This window comes from Nelusetta ayraudi, unplaced genomic scaffold (genome assembly GCF_046127955.1).
Source record: "Nelusetta ayraudi isolate G7.1 ecotype Tasmania unplaced genomic scaffold, CSIRO-AGI_Nayr_v1 ptg000011l, whole genome shotgun sequence".
In the NCBI taxonomy this organism is placed as follows: domain Eukaryota; kingdom Metazoa; phylum Chordata; class Actinopteri; order Tetraodontiformes; family Monacanthidae; genus Nelusetta; species Nelusetta ayraudi.
The window spans coordinates 18378208-18400789 of record NW_027466061.1 but is presented as its reverse complement, the minus strand read 5'-3'; the positions used below and the strand labels follow the sequence as shown (position 1 = coordinate 18400789).

Here is a 22582-nt window from a genome sequence, read left to right as displayed (position 1 = left end):
CTCTCTCTCTCTCTCGTGGTCGCGATTTTCATACATTCACTTTGCTGCCACGCCATCGCGTCCGCCTCGCAGCCGGAGCCCATTTCTGGAACTGACAGCCGCCGCGTCGCCGTTTGGTGTTTAGTAACGAAAAAAAAAAAAAAAAGAAAAAAATAGTGAGACTTGATCGGATCTGTTAGAAAGTTTCTCTCCACGTGCTCCTCCCTGCGCTTAATTTACTCCTCTGCCCGTTTTATACGTGTGGAAAAAAACAAAACAAAACAAAAACAAACCGCGCGTGACACGTCCGCCCTCACCTCACCGGCTGGCAGCGTGGATGGTGACACCGGTGATGGACTGATGCACGTCGGGCTCGTCGGCGTCCACCACCGGTGCTGCATTTGTAAGAGGGAATAAAGAGAGGAGACGCGCGGCTCCATACTGAAGTGTTTAAGTCGAAGTCTGGTAGGGGGGAAATTTAAAAGACCTAAAAATACAGCGCTGGTTTCTTCCCTACAAAGAATCATTTGAACTTCCCACCGCACAGCCAGAGCGACATAAATAGTTCTGACATGTGGATGTAATTTCAGAGAAGGAGGAGGAGGAGGGAGGAGAGGTGGAGGAGGAGGAGGAGGAGGAGAAGAAAAAAAGGGACCGATGCAGAGAAATAAGGAGAGCGGGCACAGCCGGAGCGTACAGTAGATTATAGGAAATTAAATCAGAGGGAAGAGCGAGGCGATTACAGAGTTATGATTTCACTGAGCGCCATTAGCAGCAGCGGCGAAGGCAGCAGCAGCGGCAGCAGCAGCAGCAGCAGCAGCGAGAGGCCAGATGGAGTGAAAAGACACAATTCACTCCACTTTGAAGAGAGTTAAGTAGCTTAAGCCATTTTCATCCAAGCATCTTCATCATCGTCATCGTCGTCGTCGTCAGAGGCAGCATCCAAGCCCGGCGAGGACTCCTCTGTGAGGCGGAGCTGCCTCAGGTGGAGGGATGGCCTCCGTTCTGCTGCTCCACCACCTGGACTTTCTCCTCGTCTGCCTGCTCGCCTCTCTGTGTCTGGTAAGTCCGCTGCATCTTTCCTCCTGCCGTCCTCTGACTGATGCCTCCCCCACCGTGCTGCCACCGCCGTGCTGTTTGCTGACCCCTGATTGTTGCAAATAAGTGCAGCGCCACCTTTGCCACCTGCTCCAAAAATCTGCACAACTTTGCTCCGTGTTGTCCATTTTGTTATATGCATACATGCATATCGTCAGTCACCCCTCTGGGAAGCAGCCCGCCTGAGTTGACGGAAGGTGCAAACAGGAAGTTCCATCTCCTGCAAACTTTATCATGAAGCACAAGTGTGGAGGTCAATACCAGCCTGCATGTCGCTGGGGATGGTTAGATGGATGGTTGAATGGATGAATGGGTGGATGAATGCCAAAGCTTTGTGACGTGCACCACCGCCACAGCACCGCGTGTGTCATAGAGGGGACGCTCACAGCACAAAGCATTTGTGCAGTATGAGTGTGAGACGATAAATTTGTGTTAAGATGCAACCCTGACGGGTATTGACAGTTATAGATGAATGGGTAGGTAGATAGATAGGTATAGATAGATAGATGAACAGATGGATGGACGGATATGCTTTATTGTCTGTCACAAAGGGTGACAGTTGAAGTTGGAAGCAAAGCGTTAGAAAAGCCCTTCGAAAAAAAGAAGAAAAAGAAAAAAGCCTTCAGCTGTCAGTAGTGATCACTCCCTCCTTCAAATAAAGGCGTCTTCCAGTGGCGATGTTCAGGCAGGGCTTTGCCTTGTAGCACTCTGCACAGTGTGGGGTGTTGATATTAGTCCCAGTGAGTTCCACGTGAGGAGCGTTTGACGTCCTTAACACCGGGTGTAACGTAAAGAACGTGAGCTGGGAAACAAATCTCACCAGACTGAATTCCTTTGCGCATTGTGCTGCTTTGTACAAACATCATTGTGCGAGAGGCAACACTTGCCTGACTCCTTCGAGTCACTCCGTCTGCCCCACTGTGTTGTGTTGTTTATTTTCAGACTTCTTTACTCCCGCTCTTCTGCTCTCGCCTCTCACCCTGCGTTCCCCGGCTCTGCCGGATGACCTCCCGCCCTTAATTTGTGAGCGAGGATCCGTTGGAGGATTTTCTGCATTCTTAAAATGCAGCGTTTCCTGAGCGCTCGCTCCCGGGCTGGAATGGCCACTGTTCTAAAACACGTAAGGTGACCATTGTCATGAATCCTGATCCGGTGAGAGTTAAGAGGGAGAGAGAGTTACTTCTTAGAATACACATCTTGAGTTTTTATACCGTGACGTGTATTTGACTGTCACATCATAAATTCTGTGTACATAAAGCATTTTTAATCTGTGTTAAAACTTTATGAAAACGGCATAATTTAAAACGACTTGTTTTTTTTGTCATTTTCAAATCAGCGAAAATGTGGAAAATGTTTTGCAGAAAAAACATGTCATGTGACTCGTGTGCGCTCTTCCTTGTGTTTTCGGCACACGTCGTCCTATTTGTAATGCTGTAGCTGCACAATTTCTTTATATTTTCATTTTCCAACCTTGGTCTGAGAGAAATAATCATCATGGTCGGTGCTGAACTGCAGGATAAATGACAACTTCCTCAGTTCTCCGCAACAATTCTTGTAACTTTGGTTTAGTTCTCCTCCAGTCACCAAAGCGCAGCCCTTTGGCCTATGTTTTTCACCACCTCATTAATTCACATTGCTTAATGGCACTGTTTTTTTTCTGTTGAAATTTCTTTTATTTTTAAAGTGAATCTTGAAAATTTTACTCGAAATACTCTTGATGTTTTATGGAAACGCACCAATGGGGCGTCTGAGGGATAAAAAAAAAAAAAGTCTCTTCAAAGATTTTCATATTGAACACTGAGAATGAGATTTGTGACTGCGCTTTTCATGTGTTTGTGGCAGCAACCAGAAGGTCTGCGAACGCACTCACGCACTCACGCACTCACGCACTCAGACACACACACAACACACACACACACTGTGTGTGCAGGCAGAGCAGCGTACCAAGCTGGTCGTGTGTGTTTTGGCTGAGTTTGTCGCACATTCAACAGGCAGCTCGCCCAGAGCCTGAGGTACGGTGCCGTCCCTCAGTGATGTGGTCCATCACTGCACCGCAGTGGCCCTCCAGGCTCATTGGTTTAGATGGCAGAGGAAAACAATTATAACATGGCGCGTATTTATAGCTGATTCAACATTCATGCCTTCAAAGGCAGCGTCTGTGGACGCTGTTTACCCGTTTTAAACTTCGCTGTTTGCTCAGTCGTCCTACCCACAAAGAGCTAATTTGTTTCCAAACTGTGACCGAGCAGCGCGCGGATTTCACCGGGAGCCGGGCGGCGGGGTGGAAAAGTCTGCGCGTCAGCTCTGAAAAAAGGAAGAAAGGATGAACTCGCAAAAGTTTTAGAAAATGAGAGCGAAAGTTGTCAAACTTTGCGTTCTACATGTTTTCCCAGTGCTCCCAGTGCTCCCAGTGCTGCGACTGCCAGGCCCTCTGCACAGAGCTTTTTTTTCCTGTGAACTTAATTGGTGGATCCGGCAACCGACGAGGGATCTCTGCTTTTCTGTGCTCTGCACCTAGACAGGCGCGCTGCAGAAACAGCTCGCTGACAAAGAGCCGCTTCACTGAGCCTTTGTTCGCTGCGACTGCTGCCGCACTGACTCGCGCGTTGCATTCACTGAGCGGAAGCAGTGAATCCGGGAACCTAAGTGAGCATTTAATTTCTAACTCATGACCGCATTTTCTCCGCGATGAGTTGCATGTGCCTTGTTGCGCGCTGGGGAGGGAGCGCCCGTCCGAATCTGAATTTTTTGCTCATTTGAGTCTTGGACCATTTGCTTTTCTTTTCTCTTCATTTTGAGGAGTGTAAACAACCCATGTCACATGAAAACCAGTCTGTTTCAACTCACATTTTGGCCTCATGGTTGTGGCATTCGGACATGCAGCATTCCCTCTGTTAGTGTGAGGCTTATGGTGGGACGGTTACGACAACCCCATCAATGCCGCTGCCAGTTAAACAACAAGACTGAAAGTAAAATCAAACATTTCTTTTGAACCGTGACATTTGTGATGTTTACAGGCGACTTGGTTGTTTCTGCTTCTGTAGCCCTGCTCTTGTGGCCTTGTATCTGCGCTGCTGGCTCACACTAGAACAATGTACAGAAGGTCCTGCTGCTGTCTGACCTTGCAACTCTTGGGAGAATTCAAGATTTAAAACACAGAGAATACCCAGTTCTGTGGTATGGCAGCTATCAATATCATTCTGTCTTTCTGGTCAGTCACTCTTAAAAAAAAGATTATAATCTCATAATTGATAGTCTAGCATAGTTTGTAGTTTGCAAATTCAGGACAGGGCAGGACCACAACCGGTTCACTCTGGACTCAGCACTGCATTCAAAAGAATAATGTAAATGAGCGTTGCATTTGGCAGTAGTCGATTGGACTCGTTTGCATTGAATTTATGTTGGGCTGAAAACTTTTCTTATGAATAATAAATAACTGCTTGTGCATCCTTCATGGTGAGGGTGGAAGAGGGTGGAAGAGGGTTGGGTGGTGCAAAAGGGAAGTGTCACCCTCGGAATGCTCTCTCCTTCCAAGTGGCTGTATCTCTCTCTGGCAAATTAACCACAATGGGAATTCATAGCACAGATTAGGTCAGAGGATAATCTCACCCCAGTCTGTCTCTGGCAATTGAGGGCAGCAGATTGTTTTTGCACTAATTCATCCAAGCTGCACAGGCATTTATGATATACGCCCTGGTGTTGAAATTCATTTTTTTTGTCCCTACCGTCTGGATGGAACGTGATATTTTTTAAGTTTGTAGGTGCGTGACACATTAATGAAACTAAGTTCTATTTTTTACTTCCTCTACTCTGTTTGCCTGCCCTCCTCTGATAATCATCTCCTGCTTTGGGCTGTGATTATTTGCATAATCAGCGATGAAGCAAGCCCTGCTCTTTAATGTATGCAGTATTAAATTATTTATTTCTCCACAAAAAGACTGACTTATTGTTTGATTTTTTTTTCTTTTTGCCCTGTACTTTCTTGTCTGTCTCTTTTCCTATAAACATTGAAAAAAAAAAAAAACATTTAAGAGAGTTTTCATTATTGCTGATTGCCCTATGCCCGTGGTGGGTTCCCATTATCTTCATTTGTTTTTCAAGTTTATTCTGCACCACGATTCATTTGCCTTTCAAAAACAAATCTTACCACTCAATGGGCATTAGAGCTGACATGAAATTGAAATGGGTCGATTTCCCCCACCCCCCAGCCTGTTAGATGAAACTCAGTGTGTCTCTCATCATTGTGTCTGAGCAGCACCTGAGTGGCACAATTGTCCTAATGCTGTCAGATAGAGTCTTGGCAGGCAGTGAGCAGTGTTCCATGCTATATCCGCTCTGCCAGTTCAAAAGGCTTTGACAGAGCCTTGATCTAGATAACCTCTATCCGGTTATCTCTGTGCAGGTCTCATTTGGATCACCTTGTCTGCCAATTACATGGCTTTTCTTTTTGCCTTCCTCTTTTTTTCCCATCCCATTACCTGTAGAGTTATTATTTGGTTCCTTTATTTTCTCCTCTCTTTTCCTCCTCCTATAAGGAAACGGCTTTCCTTGGGACAACTGTTTGATATTACTGATCGCAGCAACAAAGTCCACATTTTGCACAACTTTGCATATTTTTAATGCTAAGCAGTGCGTTAAAAATTGTGCAGCGGCACTTTGAAGAATTCATTAAAAACTGCACAGTAGTGCATTATAAATGAATTTGTGTACTCTTGTGCAATGTAATCTTAATGCTCTTCATTAAAATAAAGCATTTATCTCATATTTATTTACTTTTTTAAAACACAACCAAGTGACAGCTGAGCAGTGAGTCCAGCAACATTGCCCCTAAGTAGGATGTGTTAAAGGGGCCATATGCAATATTACTTCACTGCTAACTTCAGGCGCCTTAAGAACTGAACATCCACTGAAAACAGTGGGATGGATGGAACGTGACCGTTTTGTGGGTAATGTCACGCTTCAAAGTAAAGCTCACTTTATTGCAAGAAACAGGATGGTCCTCTGAAATAGAGTTTAGGCTGACATAAGACCATGCTATCATTAATATTGCACAGTATTCGTTCACTGCAATTTATCCTTAACTAACTAAAGACACATTGAGGAAGTGCTATTTCACATGCATAAATGTTTGACCAAACGATGAACAAGGAGCAAGAGAACCAGTTCACACATAATGAATTTTCAGCAAAGATTGTTTCACCTGCTGTCTTATTAGCTAAATTTCGCATAAATCATCTGGAAGGAGACTCAATCATCCCCAGCTACAATATTAGCAAATAAGACAATGAGAATGAATGAAAATGTAATTGCAGCTGCATCCATTCCGAGAACAAGCACTCGGAGAGTTCAGCAGTTACGTGTAAACACTTCTCGTCTCTGCTGCAATGACTCACCGCACAGCAGTGGGTCAGCACACGTCAGCGCTAAGAGAATCTGAATCCTGCTAACTAGACACGCAGTTGTCTCCAGCAGTATCTGTGAACTATTGTTTTAGTCATGTTCATTTCAAATCTTTGGACACCAATAAAGTAATTAAATCATATGTTTTGGTAAATTAAAATATGCTTAACACATTATTATATTTGTAGTTATTTTATATATTTTAATGATATTTGTGTTTTCAAATATCAGCAAAGCGCAGCCCTTTCAAAAATCAATGTCATTTCATCCCTTAAATTTCTGTATTGTTTACGACCATCACCCTGAACTTTCCCGCTGCACATTTCAATATTCATAGATTGAAAATTGTGACAAAATGACCAATTTACAATGAAGAAACTCGCCAAAAAAAGAGTGTATGTATGGATGTAATGTATGCATACATTGATTTGAAATGACAGAGTGCATCCATCTTACTCTGCACCGATGCTCTAGCTCGGGCACAATTGACCCAATTTGCTGAGGGAGAACTTCAACAGGGCTGACCCCTCAGTGACGCCCTGGACATTACTCATCCATCTTCCAGGACTGTGGTCTGTTCAGTCACATGTAGTGCGCTCCTAACCGCACAGCAGAGTTCTAAATGTGATGCTATGAAATAAAATAAAAAAATCAATTTACATGATTTTTCAGCATGGTAATGAAACAGGCGTTGCATTGTCCCTTCTATGACAAATGCTTTAGCTTTGGCTCTAAATTATGCGTGTGCGTGTGTGCGCATTGTGACCTTCTCTGCTCCCAAGAGAGAGAGGAAAAGCCTGGGGAGGTGCGTCATCATTGATTAAATAGAAAAGTGCAGGTTTCTTCAGGATAATTTAGGATAATTTGCCCTTTGACTTCAGAAATGTATGATACAATTTTTTGCCATCGGGGATTTTGGTGTTGACAGCTTTCATTGAAAACAGCCTCGTCCAACCAGTTTTAACCAGTAAGAGGACGCTGTTTGTTGTCTTGGTCCAACAACCCCTGCTGCGTGTGAGCGTCACCTTCAAGTCTGCCACAATACTGAAATTGGTTCCAGTCAATATGTTGTCAGTTGATTGTCCTTAAAGGCAACATTTGTCAGGAGGCTACCAGGAGTCTCCCAGGAAGCTGATAGTGCATCATCCACTTTGTTCCATTTTAACACGATGTTCAGATTCAGATGTTGTTAGGCTAAGGAGTGCAACATATTTCATGCAAGAAAACGGGCCAAGATAAAAAAAAACAAAAAAAAACTAAACTAAATAAATGGTTTGCGGCTCTGTTTTGACTTCTAAACCAATTTGAATTTCCTTTGTTTTTTTTGTTCAGTATGGAAGCCAGACAGGAGGCAGATGGGCTTCGATTTTCCAGCATCCAACTTTTCACCTGAGGCAGAGCAATGTGCGGGTGTTATGTAATTTATGCTAGCATGGCACCGATAAGGCAGGGTGCAACACTTTTCCTTCAACTCTATATTTATTCATGGTTTTCATCTGAATTTGTATCTCCCTTGTTGTTTGCACACTGCGGGACCCGGATGTTACCAGCCATTACCATTTCTGTTCCAGCGGCTGATGATCGTGGATGATTGACACAGCCACAGAGTGTTTACATTCATTGTCAGTAAGAAGCCGTGACCTGGTGGTCAAATGGTGGTGGTGGGTGGGGTGCGTGCCATTCCGAGACGATGAAACGCAAGATGTGCTTCCACAATCTTTTGGGAGTTTTTGTACTGTTCACTGTGTGAACTGTGAACCAGAATACAGCAAAATAATAAATAATGAATCAATTATTTTGGGTGGCAGAGAAGCAATTCATTTCCTTCATAATGTGCCTGAATGGAAATAACACCGCTGCTGTGAGGAAAGTTTCAAGTGTAGTATATTGTTGATGTTGATTACTTTCCCACTGACGGTACATAGAATCTCTCGTTTAAGAGAACATTTGCATTGGAGGTGAAGCCTAGTAATAAAATAAAGTCAACTCGAGTTCCAGCCCATAAATAGAATGAGAGATTCCAAAGAGCAAAGAAGAAGAGGATGAAAAATATAATAACTCCAGTATTGACACAAATGCGTCTCCTCAGTAATGCCATACTGTCACATTTCTCTCCAAGGACGTGGAAATTCCTTGTTGGCATTTTGTTAGATGTAACAAGTTTACAGCCTTTATTTACTCACCCCAGAAAGTGAATGCTGCTTCACTGCAGCACTCATAATTGTTATGAACAACAACATTTATTTATTTATTTACTGACCAGCTCAGTAGTCTAGTGCCAAAGTGTCTGTACTGAAACTGGCAGGTTGTGGATTCAATCCCCGGCCGGGTCATACCAATGACTATAAAAAATGGTACCCATTGCCTCCCTGCTTGGCACTCAGTATTCGGGGTTGGAAGTGGGGGGTTAGATCACCCAATGATTCCCGGGCGCGGCACTGCCCACCGCTCCCTAAGGGGATGATGGGTTAAACGCGAAGGACACATTTTGCAAACCATCGGGATGTGACAATCACTGGGTCTTTAACTTATCAGGATTTTTCTGCCGGTCACTCAGTCACAAATAGATTCAGCATCAATGAGTGAAAGTCGTTGTGATTCAGTAAATACACAACCTATTGAGCAAAGATCGAGTGCTTGGAATGGATTTCTTTTGTTCAATACCTCGGCCTTGTTTAGATAACGACTAGAGGATTGTGCCGTGCACATCAACACTAATGATCTGATAAATCCAGCAAATAGCAAATGAACACAATATCTTGTTTTTGTGTCTTCCCACGATTGTGAAACCAGATAACCGAGGTGTGTAGGCAACTGCGGTGTGTGCGTCTGTGACTGTGTGTGTCAGCTGTATGCCATTAAAAAAATTGTTTGACCTGCTTCTGTGTTAGCTTTTGAGTTTTTAATGCTTTAGCTTCTGATTACTCAAATGAAGCATGAAGGCTTTTTTTTCTTTTACTGTTTTAAATGTTTTAAATTAGTAATTTTTTTTAGGTATTATGCTAAAGATTATTTGAGTAATTCTGCGAGAAAATACAGAATTAGAATGATTTTGATTTGTGCCTTAGGTTGCACCTCCATAATCTGTATAGTCTTATTACACTTTATTTATTTATGTATTTATTTATTTATCTATAAGAGAGCAAATCATTTTTGGTTGATATTGTATAAAGTGAAAGTATAGTAGATATTTATCTTTCATTTTGCGACTTGGCTCATTCTGATTTTATGGATGACGCATTGTTTTTTTATGGATAATATTATCTGTTCATGGGAAAGTCAGCCAGTGCAGAGAAACCAAGGGAGTTTGAATTCTGCAAAGGCCTTCAGTCGTTGTGGAAGTAGTTTGATTCTTGGGTCAATTTCAGCTGAGGCATCGATCACCTTTTGGCCTTTTTCTCTGCTAATTGTTGTCAAAGAAAAAAAAATAGCAAGCGTATACTGAGATACCTGCCAATTTATGTATTAATATGCATGTGGAATTTGAAGGCGAGAGGCACAGAACACAGCCTCGACGTTCCGTTATTGACCGGACATCGTTCACATTCACAGTGTGCACCTTCTGAGGGGGGTGTCACGTCTTTGAGACCCGGCAATGCAACAAAATAACATGTTCACACTCTCGCCTATGCAATTGCGTGCAGTGAACTGCAGGGAAATGGAAATTAGCCGCACTATATAAAGTGGAGGGATCCAACAGCACGTTTTAGGGCGTACAGATGGTATTTATTCCAGCCTTGGCAAAAAATGTGACTCCCTGTTTCAGAAATGGCTCGTTTTAGGACGTCCTGTGTCGCTGCCGTGTTTGACTCTGGATTTAATCAGCACGAAGGTGTAAACCTTGTGTTTGCGGCTGTTGTACATCGCTTGGCTGCAGCGGATGGTGAGCGAGTCGCTGTCGTCACTGGTCAGTTAACATGTTTGCCCGAGTTTTCCTGGGATCAGTCTGGGATTCAGCTCACAGAGGCAACTTGTAGTGGGGGGAAGAAAAAAAACCCTCCTTCTTCTCCTCCTTCACACGCAGATCGTTGTGCCCTGTACTGCCCTGCAGAGCTGTACAGTAGCTGGGGGAATCCTGAGATAGCAGAAGAATAATCCACTTACTCCAACCAGAGATATCTCAGGCCACAGCTGTCTTTCTGTTGTTGTTTTTTGAAGTAACTGTCTTTTTTTGTTGAAGTGACTGACACGTTTGGTTTTCCGAGGGCCTCTCAGTCAGACTCCAAGCGTGTGTGTTCAAGAGGCAAGGCTTCAGTTTCACCAGCATGGTAAGGTTATACCATGTCTGTGTTTGACTCAGGAAAGGGCTTGTTTTCTTGACTCGCCGTGACCTCTGGCTTTTTTTTTTTTCCTTCCTGGCTTAACTTTTCCACTTGAAGAATGCCAGAGTATGTGTAACCCAATTCCACTTTTTACACCTTGCTGAAAAAGTTACACCTCTGCCAGATACATTAGAGATATGGCTTTTGGCAACAGCCTTATCTTCTTTTCCTGACTTTTTTTTTTAGCATCCCCGTCTTGCTCATTTTTAGCTCGGCTTCATTGAACCTTTCACATGTTTGGAAGAGGGTCGAACTCAAAGTGTTCTCATGATCGAATCCTCGGGCAAATCTGCCATGTCTTGCTAGAGCTCAGACACATTGTTTGCCGTGTCAAATTTGACAGCTTACCTCTCACACGCCTCGGTTCCCTTTTGGCTTCAATTTGTCAAAGAGATAACGACAGAGATGTCGCACTATTCTCCCTGCCCGCTGGGTGCCCTAGTCACAACGCATGTGCCGATGCTATCTTTGGGCAATTAGGACCATCGGGTCTTGTCAAGTTTCTTTTCTGCTATTTCAGATAGATAAGCCACAATTTCTTCCTGCCAGTCGTTGATAAGAAAGTCCGAGGAGGTCTGGCTGATTTATTTTTTTTTTATCTGCTGCTCATTTATTGCTGAGAATGTCCAGTGTAAACACGGTCGTCACTCAAGCACAGCGGCGTGATGCAACTCTAAAGTTTGAGACACTTTGATCGATGGCCTGCGCCGTGCTGTGTTTGGGCTCCTTTTTCATCGGTTCCCCTGAATCAATATTGTGGTGCAGGCTTCCTCGCGGCCAATATGCCTGGAATTCCAAAACACCTCAGTGGAGCTGACATGTGAAAATCCTCAACTGGGGAGATACCTTGAACATAAACCAGCAGTTCTGCACAGCTTTGCCCCTGCTGTCGGGATTTAGTTTCAAGCGCACTATGGAACCCTGTGACTCGTTCCGTGCAGCGAGAAATCAGCTTGCCGGCAGTCCTCAGTCAACTCCCCGAGTTATCAGGGGCTGAAAAGCCGTATTTCACATGTGTAATTTCAGGTCTTTACGCGATTTGGGAGCAGCCCAATCTGGGGTGGGAATGGTCCGCTGGCACATTACTTATGACTGAGAGGAGGCCAGATTTCTTAAAAGGACCTTTATTAGTTTCATTGCAAAACTCTAGGGCTTCTGGGTTGGTGAGTATGCAGTTCACAACTTTGGATTTTCCAACAGCAAGTAAGAAATCTTCCGCATGCAGGGCAGGAAAGTTAAAAAAAAAAAAAAAAAAAAAAAAAAAAAAACCTCATTTGAATTCAGACAACATTGCATAGTTTTGCCGGACTTTCCAGAGCAAGGTCTCCGGCTTTTAGCACGTGGGGCAAAGTGAGTGTCAGAGATGAGTGCAGAAGAAAAGTTCATTCCCTCACTTAACTGAGAGCACTACAATCTGTGTTTGCCACTGACAGCTGAATGGCGGATTGATTGATAATTCAATGTGGTGTCATTTCTTTTAGTACCAGTGGATAATGCTGATCAGCCAGAGGACGCTGCAGTGTATGCGTCTTGAAGAACTTCTGCTGTTGCCTTACACTTCATGATTATGAAAAAAACCCCACTGTGACTGAAGGACAACTGTGTGAATATAACTGGAATAAAAGTTAAGCTGATTGAATAACATTTCATTTAATACATTTAACTAAACTCCTTGAATGAGTTGGATTCCTGGAGTCGAATCTGATTTTTTGAGTTTGACAAAAAAAGAAAAGAAAAAAAAAACAACAACAACAAAACATGTTGGTTAGTTTTTACACTGGACCAAATGCATTTAAATAAGCTAAGTGACAATTTCCCATCTTGATGCCTGAGAGTCAGAGTTCTTAAGGCCAGAGGAAAAGAGGTGATGGTGCATTTATATTCAGTCAATAAAAAATTAATTGATATTTTTATTTTGTGAAGTGGGTATTGTAACTTGCAGTATAGTGTTGTCTCACAGTAATTTTCTATAACATTTTCAGCTTTAAGTAAGTAATGAAATAGAACTAAGGTAATACAGTAGTACATTGCTACTTGATGAATTGCTTTCCCAACTCGCCTTGTCTGTGCTTGCTGTTTGTGTTTTAAATGTGCACTGATTAGAACCTTTGTTTGAAGGGAAGACTATGCGATAACAATTTCATGTGCTGGTAATGTAGTAGTAGTAGTAGTCTTGTGCAGCAGTGCTTTTGTTGTGAAATTAATGAATTATGAAATTAACTGTGAATATTTTAAAAGCATGACAACTGCATGTAAGAGAGAGTTAGTTGCAATGAGTTAGTTTTAACAACAGAAAACACTTAACTCCTCAGTTCTTGACTTGCTGGACAAAAATGCAAACAGAAATCGCTTGGCATGAGCTCCGTTGCTGTTTTTACATGGTGAGATGAATGTCCATATGATATCGACCTGTGCACTGTTTGCCTGTAGCTACAGACTTTGCCTTTTAGCCTTGAGTTCAAGCCATTTCCAGTGAAATGAAAACACGGTTCAAGGACCTCGGCTCCAGTGACCTAGTAGTAAGTGGAAAGTGGAAAGCTCATGCTGACAGGCTGGTTGCAGGACACTCACCCACTCACCTGGACCGCACCATAGAAACCCTCCTTCACTTAGCTAGATAACGTGCTCATCTTAACTGAGTGCATTCACAATTGTGTCTTCATTTATTTACACACACTCACACACACACACACACAAAAACACACACACACACACACGTATGTATGTGCATACATGCATACATACATGCATGCATACATACATACGTGTGTGTGTGTGTGTGTGTGTGTGTGTGTGTGTGTGTGTGATACCCTGCTGTGCTTTGATTGATCAGCTGATTGGTCACATGCTCTCCTGATAGGGCGGGCCATTTAAACCACACTGCTGCTGCACTGCTCTGCCACTTCACATTGCTGCCATCCCTCCTGCTCCTCTGCATGCCGAGACACACTACACTACTACTATGCTGCTTGCTGCCCATAAGTTTTGCCATCCCACCACCTCCCCAGCAACCAGTGCGCTCTGTTGAACCCCTGTAGGGGTCTGCTATTCATCCTTGTAATGTATACCAAGCAGATCATTTTCAGGAATGAATGAATAGAGACAGAGCCTGATGCCAAACTTGCTTCAATTTGCCTATTTGCTTGCTGCCGCTATACATAATGTTAAATAAAGATACTGCTTTCAATCCAGAGTTGTTGCACTGAAACCCATTGATGGCGCTGAATGTTATGGCATTACGGAATCAGATTTGTACTTTTCATAGGGTAAAAAAAAACAGCCTGTAGTTTTTAAAAAAACAGCCGTCCACTTCTGGCAAATCAGCTGTTGCAACAGCTGATTTCTTTGGTAGCTCCCATTATTCAGACTCTACATTCACCTCTTTTTCTTGGTGCACCTTTGTTATAATGGGGAGCCATCAGTTGCTGCTTTTTTGCTTTTTTCACAAATTAAGATTGGCTCCAAACACTATGTTGGTGCTTTTCAAGATGCTTTTGCAAGATTTCACACTCTTTGAATGGTTTGGTTCAGCTTTCAGTTCAGGCTTAGAAGGAAAATAAGTTAAAAAAAAAAAATATCACCCTACTGAAGTGGACGCCACAATAGGCTGGAGTTAACTTTATGCAAGATTTCTCTGATTTTAAAAAGAAAATCATTTGCAATGCAAATTTTCAAGGATGCCCATTGTTTTCCCTGGAATTGCCCGAACTCTCAATGTGATTTTCAGTGCAAAACCAGTATCTTTAATTATGCTATTAAAACACCAAAAAGAGAAAAAGCAGTCAGGGACATTGGCTTGTTCGATTTCCACCCCTCCTTTCGAGGAAATGTAAAAAAAAAAGAAAAAAAAGTAGCACTCTGTTGATATTCTACTTTGAAATGAGAGTTTCAAGATCATCTTTACAAAACACTGACTTTTAAGAGAGAGAACGGCAACCCTGCCATTGGCACTTTGCTGGACTGGTACGGGAATATATAACTTTGGTTGTGTGGTTGGTTTTTGTGGTTTGGCCACATGTCCTTACTCCATCCCATCATCATCTCTGACAATAAGAGTCCATTTTGTTGCTGAAACCAGTAGGAGAGTAAGTATGTCTGCATGGCTGATCAGGGTGGGTTTCTGTGTTTGACTTTCATTTACTTACTTAGAAACTACTGTGGAGTCTAACATTAAGGCTATAGGATGTTCGACGCACAGAGAGCATTTAAACTGAAAAGGCCCCCTCGCCTTGCAGCAAACTAATTATGATGTTGACCGCTGACTGGTTCAAGGTTGTGTGAATTAAGTGGCTGCGCTGCTGATTGGAGGGGCAGTAACAATGAGAGAAGCCAGTGAAAGGACAGAGACGTCTGTGGCACCTCGCCTTACCTGCATCTGTGACTCAGCTCCCGCAAACCTGAGAGTCGATTCCCCGTCATCATTCATTTATAAACCCTCTTGGTAAAGGAGAATTACCGTCAGAAAGCTTTCAGACGTGTTTTCTTATGTGGCAGCGTTTATTTTGGTGACGGCCCCCCGATAAAAAATGGATGAGTCCATTTACTGCTAATCCTGATAAATATTGTAGTGACCTACTTTTTGTTTCCTTATCTGTTTTTTTTTTTTACAATTACCTGACGTTGCGGCAGCTTGCAGAAACGCAAACCCACACCGTCAAAATTTCATTAGATAGAAAATTGATATGAGCGACTTGAACCGTTGGAGTTCATTTATCAATCTTTCTCTGGCCCTTAAACTTTGTCTGGGCCTCTTTGCATGCTAATATGAAGGCTGTCATTATTTTTCGTGTTTAATCCTCAACTGTTCTGGCCTAGAGGATTACTGCGGATGTTGTCGTCCTGCGACTGTGAGGTATCATATGCCATTAATGCCACAGTGTGGAAGTGGAACCGCACGATCTCTTACAGCTGGAGTGCTCCACATTAAAGGGATTATACCTTCCCTTTTAAATCTATATTTTAAATATAGTCGCCTTAATCTGCGCATGCAGTATGACTATTTTTACATCTACACCAATGCATTGTCCTGATTGCAGCCTGCGCCAAATATTATAAATGACACTTTCTATGTTTTTTTGTTGTTGTTTTTTTTGACGTGCATGCAGATATTGTTCAATGTCTGGTGCATTTGCCTGTTGCGTAAGCATCAGTAGTTTTTAAGCTTTTGATGAAAATTAAATTGCAGCATTTGCATTGCTTTATTGGAGGAATTATGTGTATTAAATCACTTATGTAAGCTTAGAGTGCTTGTCTTTTTTTATTTTATTTTTATTTGAGAGAACAAAACAATCACTGCCATCCAGTTCATGGGACACGTTCAGCCTCACAGGGTGCACACAATGTTTCCATCAAGGACAAAGTGCTGTTCTTCAGAGCTTATGACCAGAGCGGGGTATAATTAGGAACTAAATGCTGCTTTAAGTCAGAATGTGGTCTGCAAGCATTTCAGAAGGACAGCCAGTCTTGTGGCTTGTGGTTTTTGTCATCAAATGCAAATAGCACAGTTGAAGAGGAGTGGCACTGACTCACAGAGTTTATAATATCCAGGAACCTCATCCGCTAAAACATTCATGCGGTGCAATATGTCAAAAGTAACGTGTTTTTTTCCAGATAGTTGGACAAGCCATTAAAAACAAGATTCAGCAGAGTTATAATTTTCTAGAACCCCCTATTTGGTGCAGTTGAATAAAAAATAAAAAAATAAAAAAAACATACAGGAATGTCTGAAAACCCTGGGGATCAACTTTTGAGCGGATGCCAACAACAAGGAAGTGAATGTTAGCCTATGGTGTAAAGAATGGCAAATGACCAAAACAAGTACATAAAACAAACATTTTACTGTATTCCTATAATACAGGCGCTTTACGGGGACCAGAGTAAATATTATCTATATATTATTTATCATCCGTGCGATGAAGCGTGATGGGGAGAGGAAAACCTCACTTTGTACAAGCATTTAGCCTGATAATGTCATCCTCCTGCGAGTCAGCCAACACAGAGAGGCTTCAATGGAAAACTGAGGCGATGGAGACAATCAATGTGTGTCTGCGTGCAAGTGTGTGTGCGTGTGTCTCTGTGTGTGAAAGAGAAAGCTGGCTTAGTCTAAAAAAACAATTTAGAAATTGTATGACTATTGAGCTCCTGATTGAACGCAGCTCAGTCACATCTGGTCATGTTCAGTGCCGATTCTCACTTCTGTGGAAAAAACTGGCTTCCATTTCAAACCAAGCTTCATTTTCATTCAAACGGTACGGCCCAAATGCAACGGGACTTAAGAAGTAGGACTCAAAGACAATTTTTTTATTTTATTCAGAACCGTACATATGAATTTGTTGATGGAGATTTTTCCCTCCACTAACGAACATTAAAAGCCAACTTGTCACATTTGAAGATCTAATCAGCTGAAGAAAGATCAAGTGGGATGCCAGAAAACCGAGATTGATATGCACAGCTCTCTGATATGCCTTCCATGGCACTGTGATACTCAATCTTACACTACTACTACTTACTTTATGGAAACACATAGAGCTTTTCCTTTCTTTCTAACTTGAAGGAGTTTTGCCTCTCATGTTTTCAGACTTTGGTTTATGTAGGCATTTGTATGTGTGCATTATGTTTATTTTGGACACATGATAATGGGAGTCTGTCTGAATCCCAACTGTTCCTTTGGCTCTAAGCCAGCGTCTGAATGAGCTCAGTCCAGCATTTCGTGAAGCATCCCCTTTGAAAATTAACTTTCATTACAGCTATATCCAACCCTAAGAGCAGGATGGGCAGTCCAGGAAAATAGATCTTTAACAGAAGTTGCTCTCCATATTCTTTTGTGAGAAATGCTGGACTTGTTGTTTCTGTCCAATTGTGTGAGGATGCTTTTGTATCCAGATGTTGGATCCTCCTGTTGGCTTGAACAATTCTGTATAGTTACAAGTTGTATTTTTATGCAGTCTGATGTTCTAAAGTTTCTGTCTTTGGCTTGTTGTGACTGTTTTTCATGGTCTGTGCTCATGCTGATAGGATCGCTGTTGCTTTACTGTGGCTCGCACCGTTGACTTCCCACACTTAATTAAGCTCATTGAAGTCTGTGGTGTTTTTGTGGTTCATTTAAATCTGTCAGCAACTTTTTGGAAACATTTTTTTGTTTATCTTTTTTCTTTTTTTTTTTACTCTCCAACAAACGAATCAGCCCCTCCAGCTCCAGCTTTAAACTCTTAACTTCACGGTAGGGTTTTCAGGAAATTACTTTGGTCAACCACAACTTTCCCCCCCCCTCCTCTAAAAAAAGGAAAAAGGAAAAAGAGCACAAGGCCATGCACAATCGAGACTGGAGGTAATGTAGCAGAAAGCCAAAGTCTCTGCTTGATGTATGCGAGGAGTCTGTCCATTTGTCTCAAGGGAATAAGAAAAAAAAAATGTAAAAATGTATTTATTGGTGTCCCAGACAGTCCAAAACCTTAATCACTAAATATAGACAAAAAGATCCAAAATGACTTATTTACTGATTGGTGGGATTGGAAAACTAAACAGTAAACTCCGACACTACGTAGTGTCAGTAACTCATGGTGGTTGAATGCTGTTTTGACACAAGTCTAAATACAGTTCTCTCAATATTGGTCTTACACCCTGGAGGAGAGCTGCAGTTTTTAGTCATCCTGCCGCAGTTCGCAAAGACAAATACAAAAAATCAGGGTTTATTCAATTGGAGTTTGTATTCTGGCAGCCAGTGATAGAAACACATATATTTACACAGTGCGGATTTTCTGATTTTCATTTCATATTTTGGCGCTTGTCCAAGTGAGTTGGACAAGCACGTTACTGTATATTTTTTTCCATTTTTTATTTTTTTGAAGAAACGCAGCAAAGGAGAATGTCAGTGTTTAGTCCTTTGAGACACGTGTTTACTCTACGTGGACTCTGGCCAGTGGAGGAGGAAGAGTTTTCAGACATAATCTCCGGTCACACTTCTAAGTCACGTTTCTCTTTTTAAAAGGGTAAATCACACTGTGTGCTGGAGTTTGAAGATTCGGGGGGAAAATGAAACCCTCCTAGTTTATCGCTTCAGATCTGTCGCTTCTACTGCAGGCAAGATCTGTTTTTGTAATGCTGTAACACTGACGCACAGCTTGAAAGGAAGGAATATTATTTATTTTTACCCTCAAACATTGCACTGATGATATTGACAAAGCAGTTGCCACCTACTGTAGATCTACTCTCCCTGCTGTCATTTTGGTTGAGCTCTCACCTAAGGCAACGCCAGCTTTGTATTGAGATGAAAATAGTCTGAACGTCCAGGGAGCGTCCAGTGGAATATTCTATATTGACTTGGTTAGCACAGTAAACAGGTAGTATCTATCCTTGTTGGCCTGCGGTCAGATGTTGTTCCATCTGTGGTTGTTTGCAGTGCAAAGGCACCAACGTCCTCATTCTGTGAGTTCATTCAGCTGCCAGACTGGACATCCTTATTTCAGGCCTGAGCCTAGTGAAAATATTGATGGACTGAGGTATTGTGGTTTTGAGTGTGGCAAAATCGTGACATCTCTGTATTTATAGCAAAAGTTTCAGGCTCATAAAATCATGACTTCTTTGTGTTTGACAATCTCCGTGTGTCCGAATACGCCAGCGAGCTTCATCATAACTCATGCAACGTCATTAATAGGCCTCAAAAGTCTGAAAATGTGTGGATTTTGTTTCGGTTTTAAAAAATTAACAACTTTTTTTTTCAGAACTTAAATAAGATTTCCTTTTTTATTCTTTTGTGATTTTTCTTAATAACAAATACTAGGAAGCTTTTACCCATATGTGACCAAGTCAAATGATTTTAAAAGGTTTATGTTAAGGTGGCATTTAGAATTATTTTACTAAGCAGGTTAGACCTGCACACAGTGAGCTGAAGTCATATATCGTCTACTAAGTTTTCTTACTGACTTGAACGTCACCACTGCAAACATTTGATAGGATGCCTCTGGTAAGTTGGAATTTGTCATGACCAAGGTGAAATGTAGTCTTGTTTGCCATCTGCAAACATCTTTAATGAGGAAATAAATGGAATCATCAGTAGAATCAAAATGTAGTTCTTGGAAAAAAAAAGGTAATTAGTTTTCTTTACAGAATTTGTGATACTTTGTATTTAACCTTCCTTTAAACCTTTACTTCTGTCAATTTTTTCATGTTTTAATGATAACAGCCTCCTCACAACGAATGATCGAACAAATTAATTGGCACATTACTCTTTGATGCCCTCATATCCAGGCTCATCCTGTTTAAGTGGAAGTGACAAATACAGCTGCAGACTGGAGGTCACCTGCTCTGTGCAAATGTCTGTCCTTAATTTACTCTGATTGCACTACAACACTGATGTTGTTTTGTTTTTGTTTTTTCAAGGTTCAAGGTTGCTTTATTATTCTTAAGAAGCAGTTTGATTCACAGCCAGCAGTACAAAGAAAATATATCAAATGTAATGTTTCTAAGATTAACAAAACACTGACATTTTAAAATACATACCAGACTTGTGACCTAAAAGTTGAGGTAGCTTTTCAATTTATGTCTGGATGTTTGATTTTGCTGCAATTTGTTTTAAAATGCCGTGAAGACTAAGATCAAGACACAGTTGACATGTTGTGCTTTGATTGTCGCATTCTTTCCAAATTCCACTAGTTCTTGTCACGCCCTGTTGAGCATGAATGTGGTCATTTTCAATACAGTCACATTTCTCATAACTCAAAAGTGCCACTTTAAGTGATCTAGTGGAATGGAAAAATACTTCAGCGCTCAGAAAACCATGCCTGATGTTCCATGTTACAGTCAAAAATGAATGAATAAATAAAACAAGTTTAAAAAAAACTAAAAAAAAACTAAATTAAAAGTCACATTTGGACTTCTTGTTGTTTTTGCCCAGGTTATGATTATTTACTGTCTGATTAGTGGAACAAAAGAAACAAAGCGTAAAATCAATTTAACGTATGCATGTATTATTGCAAAGTCACATATAAATATGGTGCTTTTCTCACAAACACTTTGATGGTTGACTACCAAATAGGTTTTGAAGGAATCAAAAGAAATACCAAAGTCCTTTTGTGAATGAAATGAAGTGATATTGATCAAAATTGTTGTTCACTGACATTCTGCGGTGTTAGTCTCACATTTTTCTGTCATTCTCTTTTCTTGCAGGTGTTAGCGGATGATGTGCTGACAAAGGAAGAGCAGATTGGATTGTTGTTCAGAGCAAAACAGAAGTGTGAAAACATCATCAAGGCCAAACACAACATTCACGGTGAGCCAAACTGACAGTGCCACTGTTGCTTTTAGTTTTTTTCTTGATATTGTGCTTATTGCACAAAACACGACAGTGTGGGTATCCCGATTCTTGTTGAGATAAAACGTTTATTGAGTTAAAGCATTCGGACTAAAAAGCCTTTGAAATAAAGATTTTTGCAAGAGAGTAATTTTCTTCCAGCAGTAAAGATTATCAAACATTTTTTGTCTTTACAAATTAATCACAAATCAATACAAAAAAAACACATTAGTTACTCCTTTTATTCAAGACTCCTATCATGTCTCTCTTTATGCAATTATGCAGGCCGTCACGTCGAGTCTTTTCGAGAAGAATGCAAGACTTTGCTTTGCTATAAACGGCCCCGAGAGCTAAAATCACTTTCTCTCTGCTGGTTTTCACTGTGTTTGGTATATGGACTCTCTTTCTTTGCATACCACATGTAGCACACACTGCAATTTCTGCTGACTTTGACCGGCATTAAACCCGCCAAAATGAGGACAGCCTTCCCTGCCTCCGTAAGAAAATGTGTCAAATCGAGGACAAAGCATGAAAATGTAAAATCCAAGACGTCACGATGAACAGACAGAGACCTTTGCAATGTGTGTGTCAATATGGTCAATAATGAAAACGCAAGAAGGTCGTGGGTTTGAATTTGGGCCTGGGACCTTTCTGTGTGGAGTTTGCATGTTCTCCCTGTGGCCGCGTGGGTTCTCTCCAGGTTCTCCGGCTTCCTCCCACAGTCTAAAAACATGCATGTAAGGTGAATTGGAAACTCAACATTGATGTGAGTGTGAATGGTTGTTTGTCTCTATGTGGCCCCGCAAATGAACTGGCGACTCGTCCACGGTGTCATCCTGCCTTCGCCCCATGACAGCTGGGAGAGGCTTCAGCAGACCCCCATGACCCTGAGCTCAGGAAGAAGCAGGAATTGAAAATGGATGGATGGATACCTCCAATCTTTCCAGCTAATGTTCCTACTATATTGTTTACCCTAGCTAGCTAGTCCAACCATTGATCTTTTCCTCGTAAAAAAAACCTATTGAGCAACTCAACAACAGAGCATAATGATATTTAGACTTTTTTTTCATTAGCTTTTTTTTCTCTGAAAAGCAAAGATGCCCAATGAAGTAATTACAGCACTATTTACACAACTGTTTGGGGTCACTGACTCATTTCTTCATTGAACTGCACTATAACCAGTTTAATGAAATAATGATCTTGAATACTAATACTAATTATTTTGACATGCACACCTATAGACAATTTAGAGTGTTCAATTGACCTCACATGCATGTTTTTGGAGTGTGGGAGGAAGCCGGAGAACCCGGAGAGAACCCACGCAGACACAGGGAGAACATGCAAACTCCACACAGAAAGGTCCCAGGCCCGGGCCCCGGAATCAAACCCACGACCTTCTTGCTGTGAGGCAGCAGCGCTAACCACTGCGCCACCGTGTCGCTACGGGAACATTTTAGTGTTTAATGAAAACCATTTCCAATGTCTAAAATGATTG

General features: G+C 41.7%; 1 protein-coding gene across 1 annotated transcript in view; it reads left to right on the top strand.

Annotated features, from left to right (window-relative positions):
• The first annotated feature begins 308 nt into the window (after positions 1 to 308).
• pth1r (parathyroid hormone 1 receptor) overlaps positions 309 to 22582 on the top strand; it is a 53568-nt gene continuing 31294 nt past the window's right edge. The window contains exons 1-2 of the mRNA XM_076021633.1: positions 309 to 1041; positions 20964 to 21066. Coding sequence (XP_075877748.1) covers positions 973 to 1041; positions 20964 to 21066 — 172 coding nt within the window. The 5' untranslated portion in view covers positions 309 to 972. The remainder of the gene's footprint in view (positions 1042 to 20963; positions 21067 to 22582) is intronic.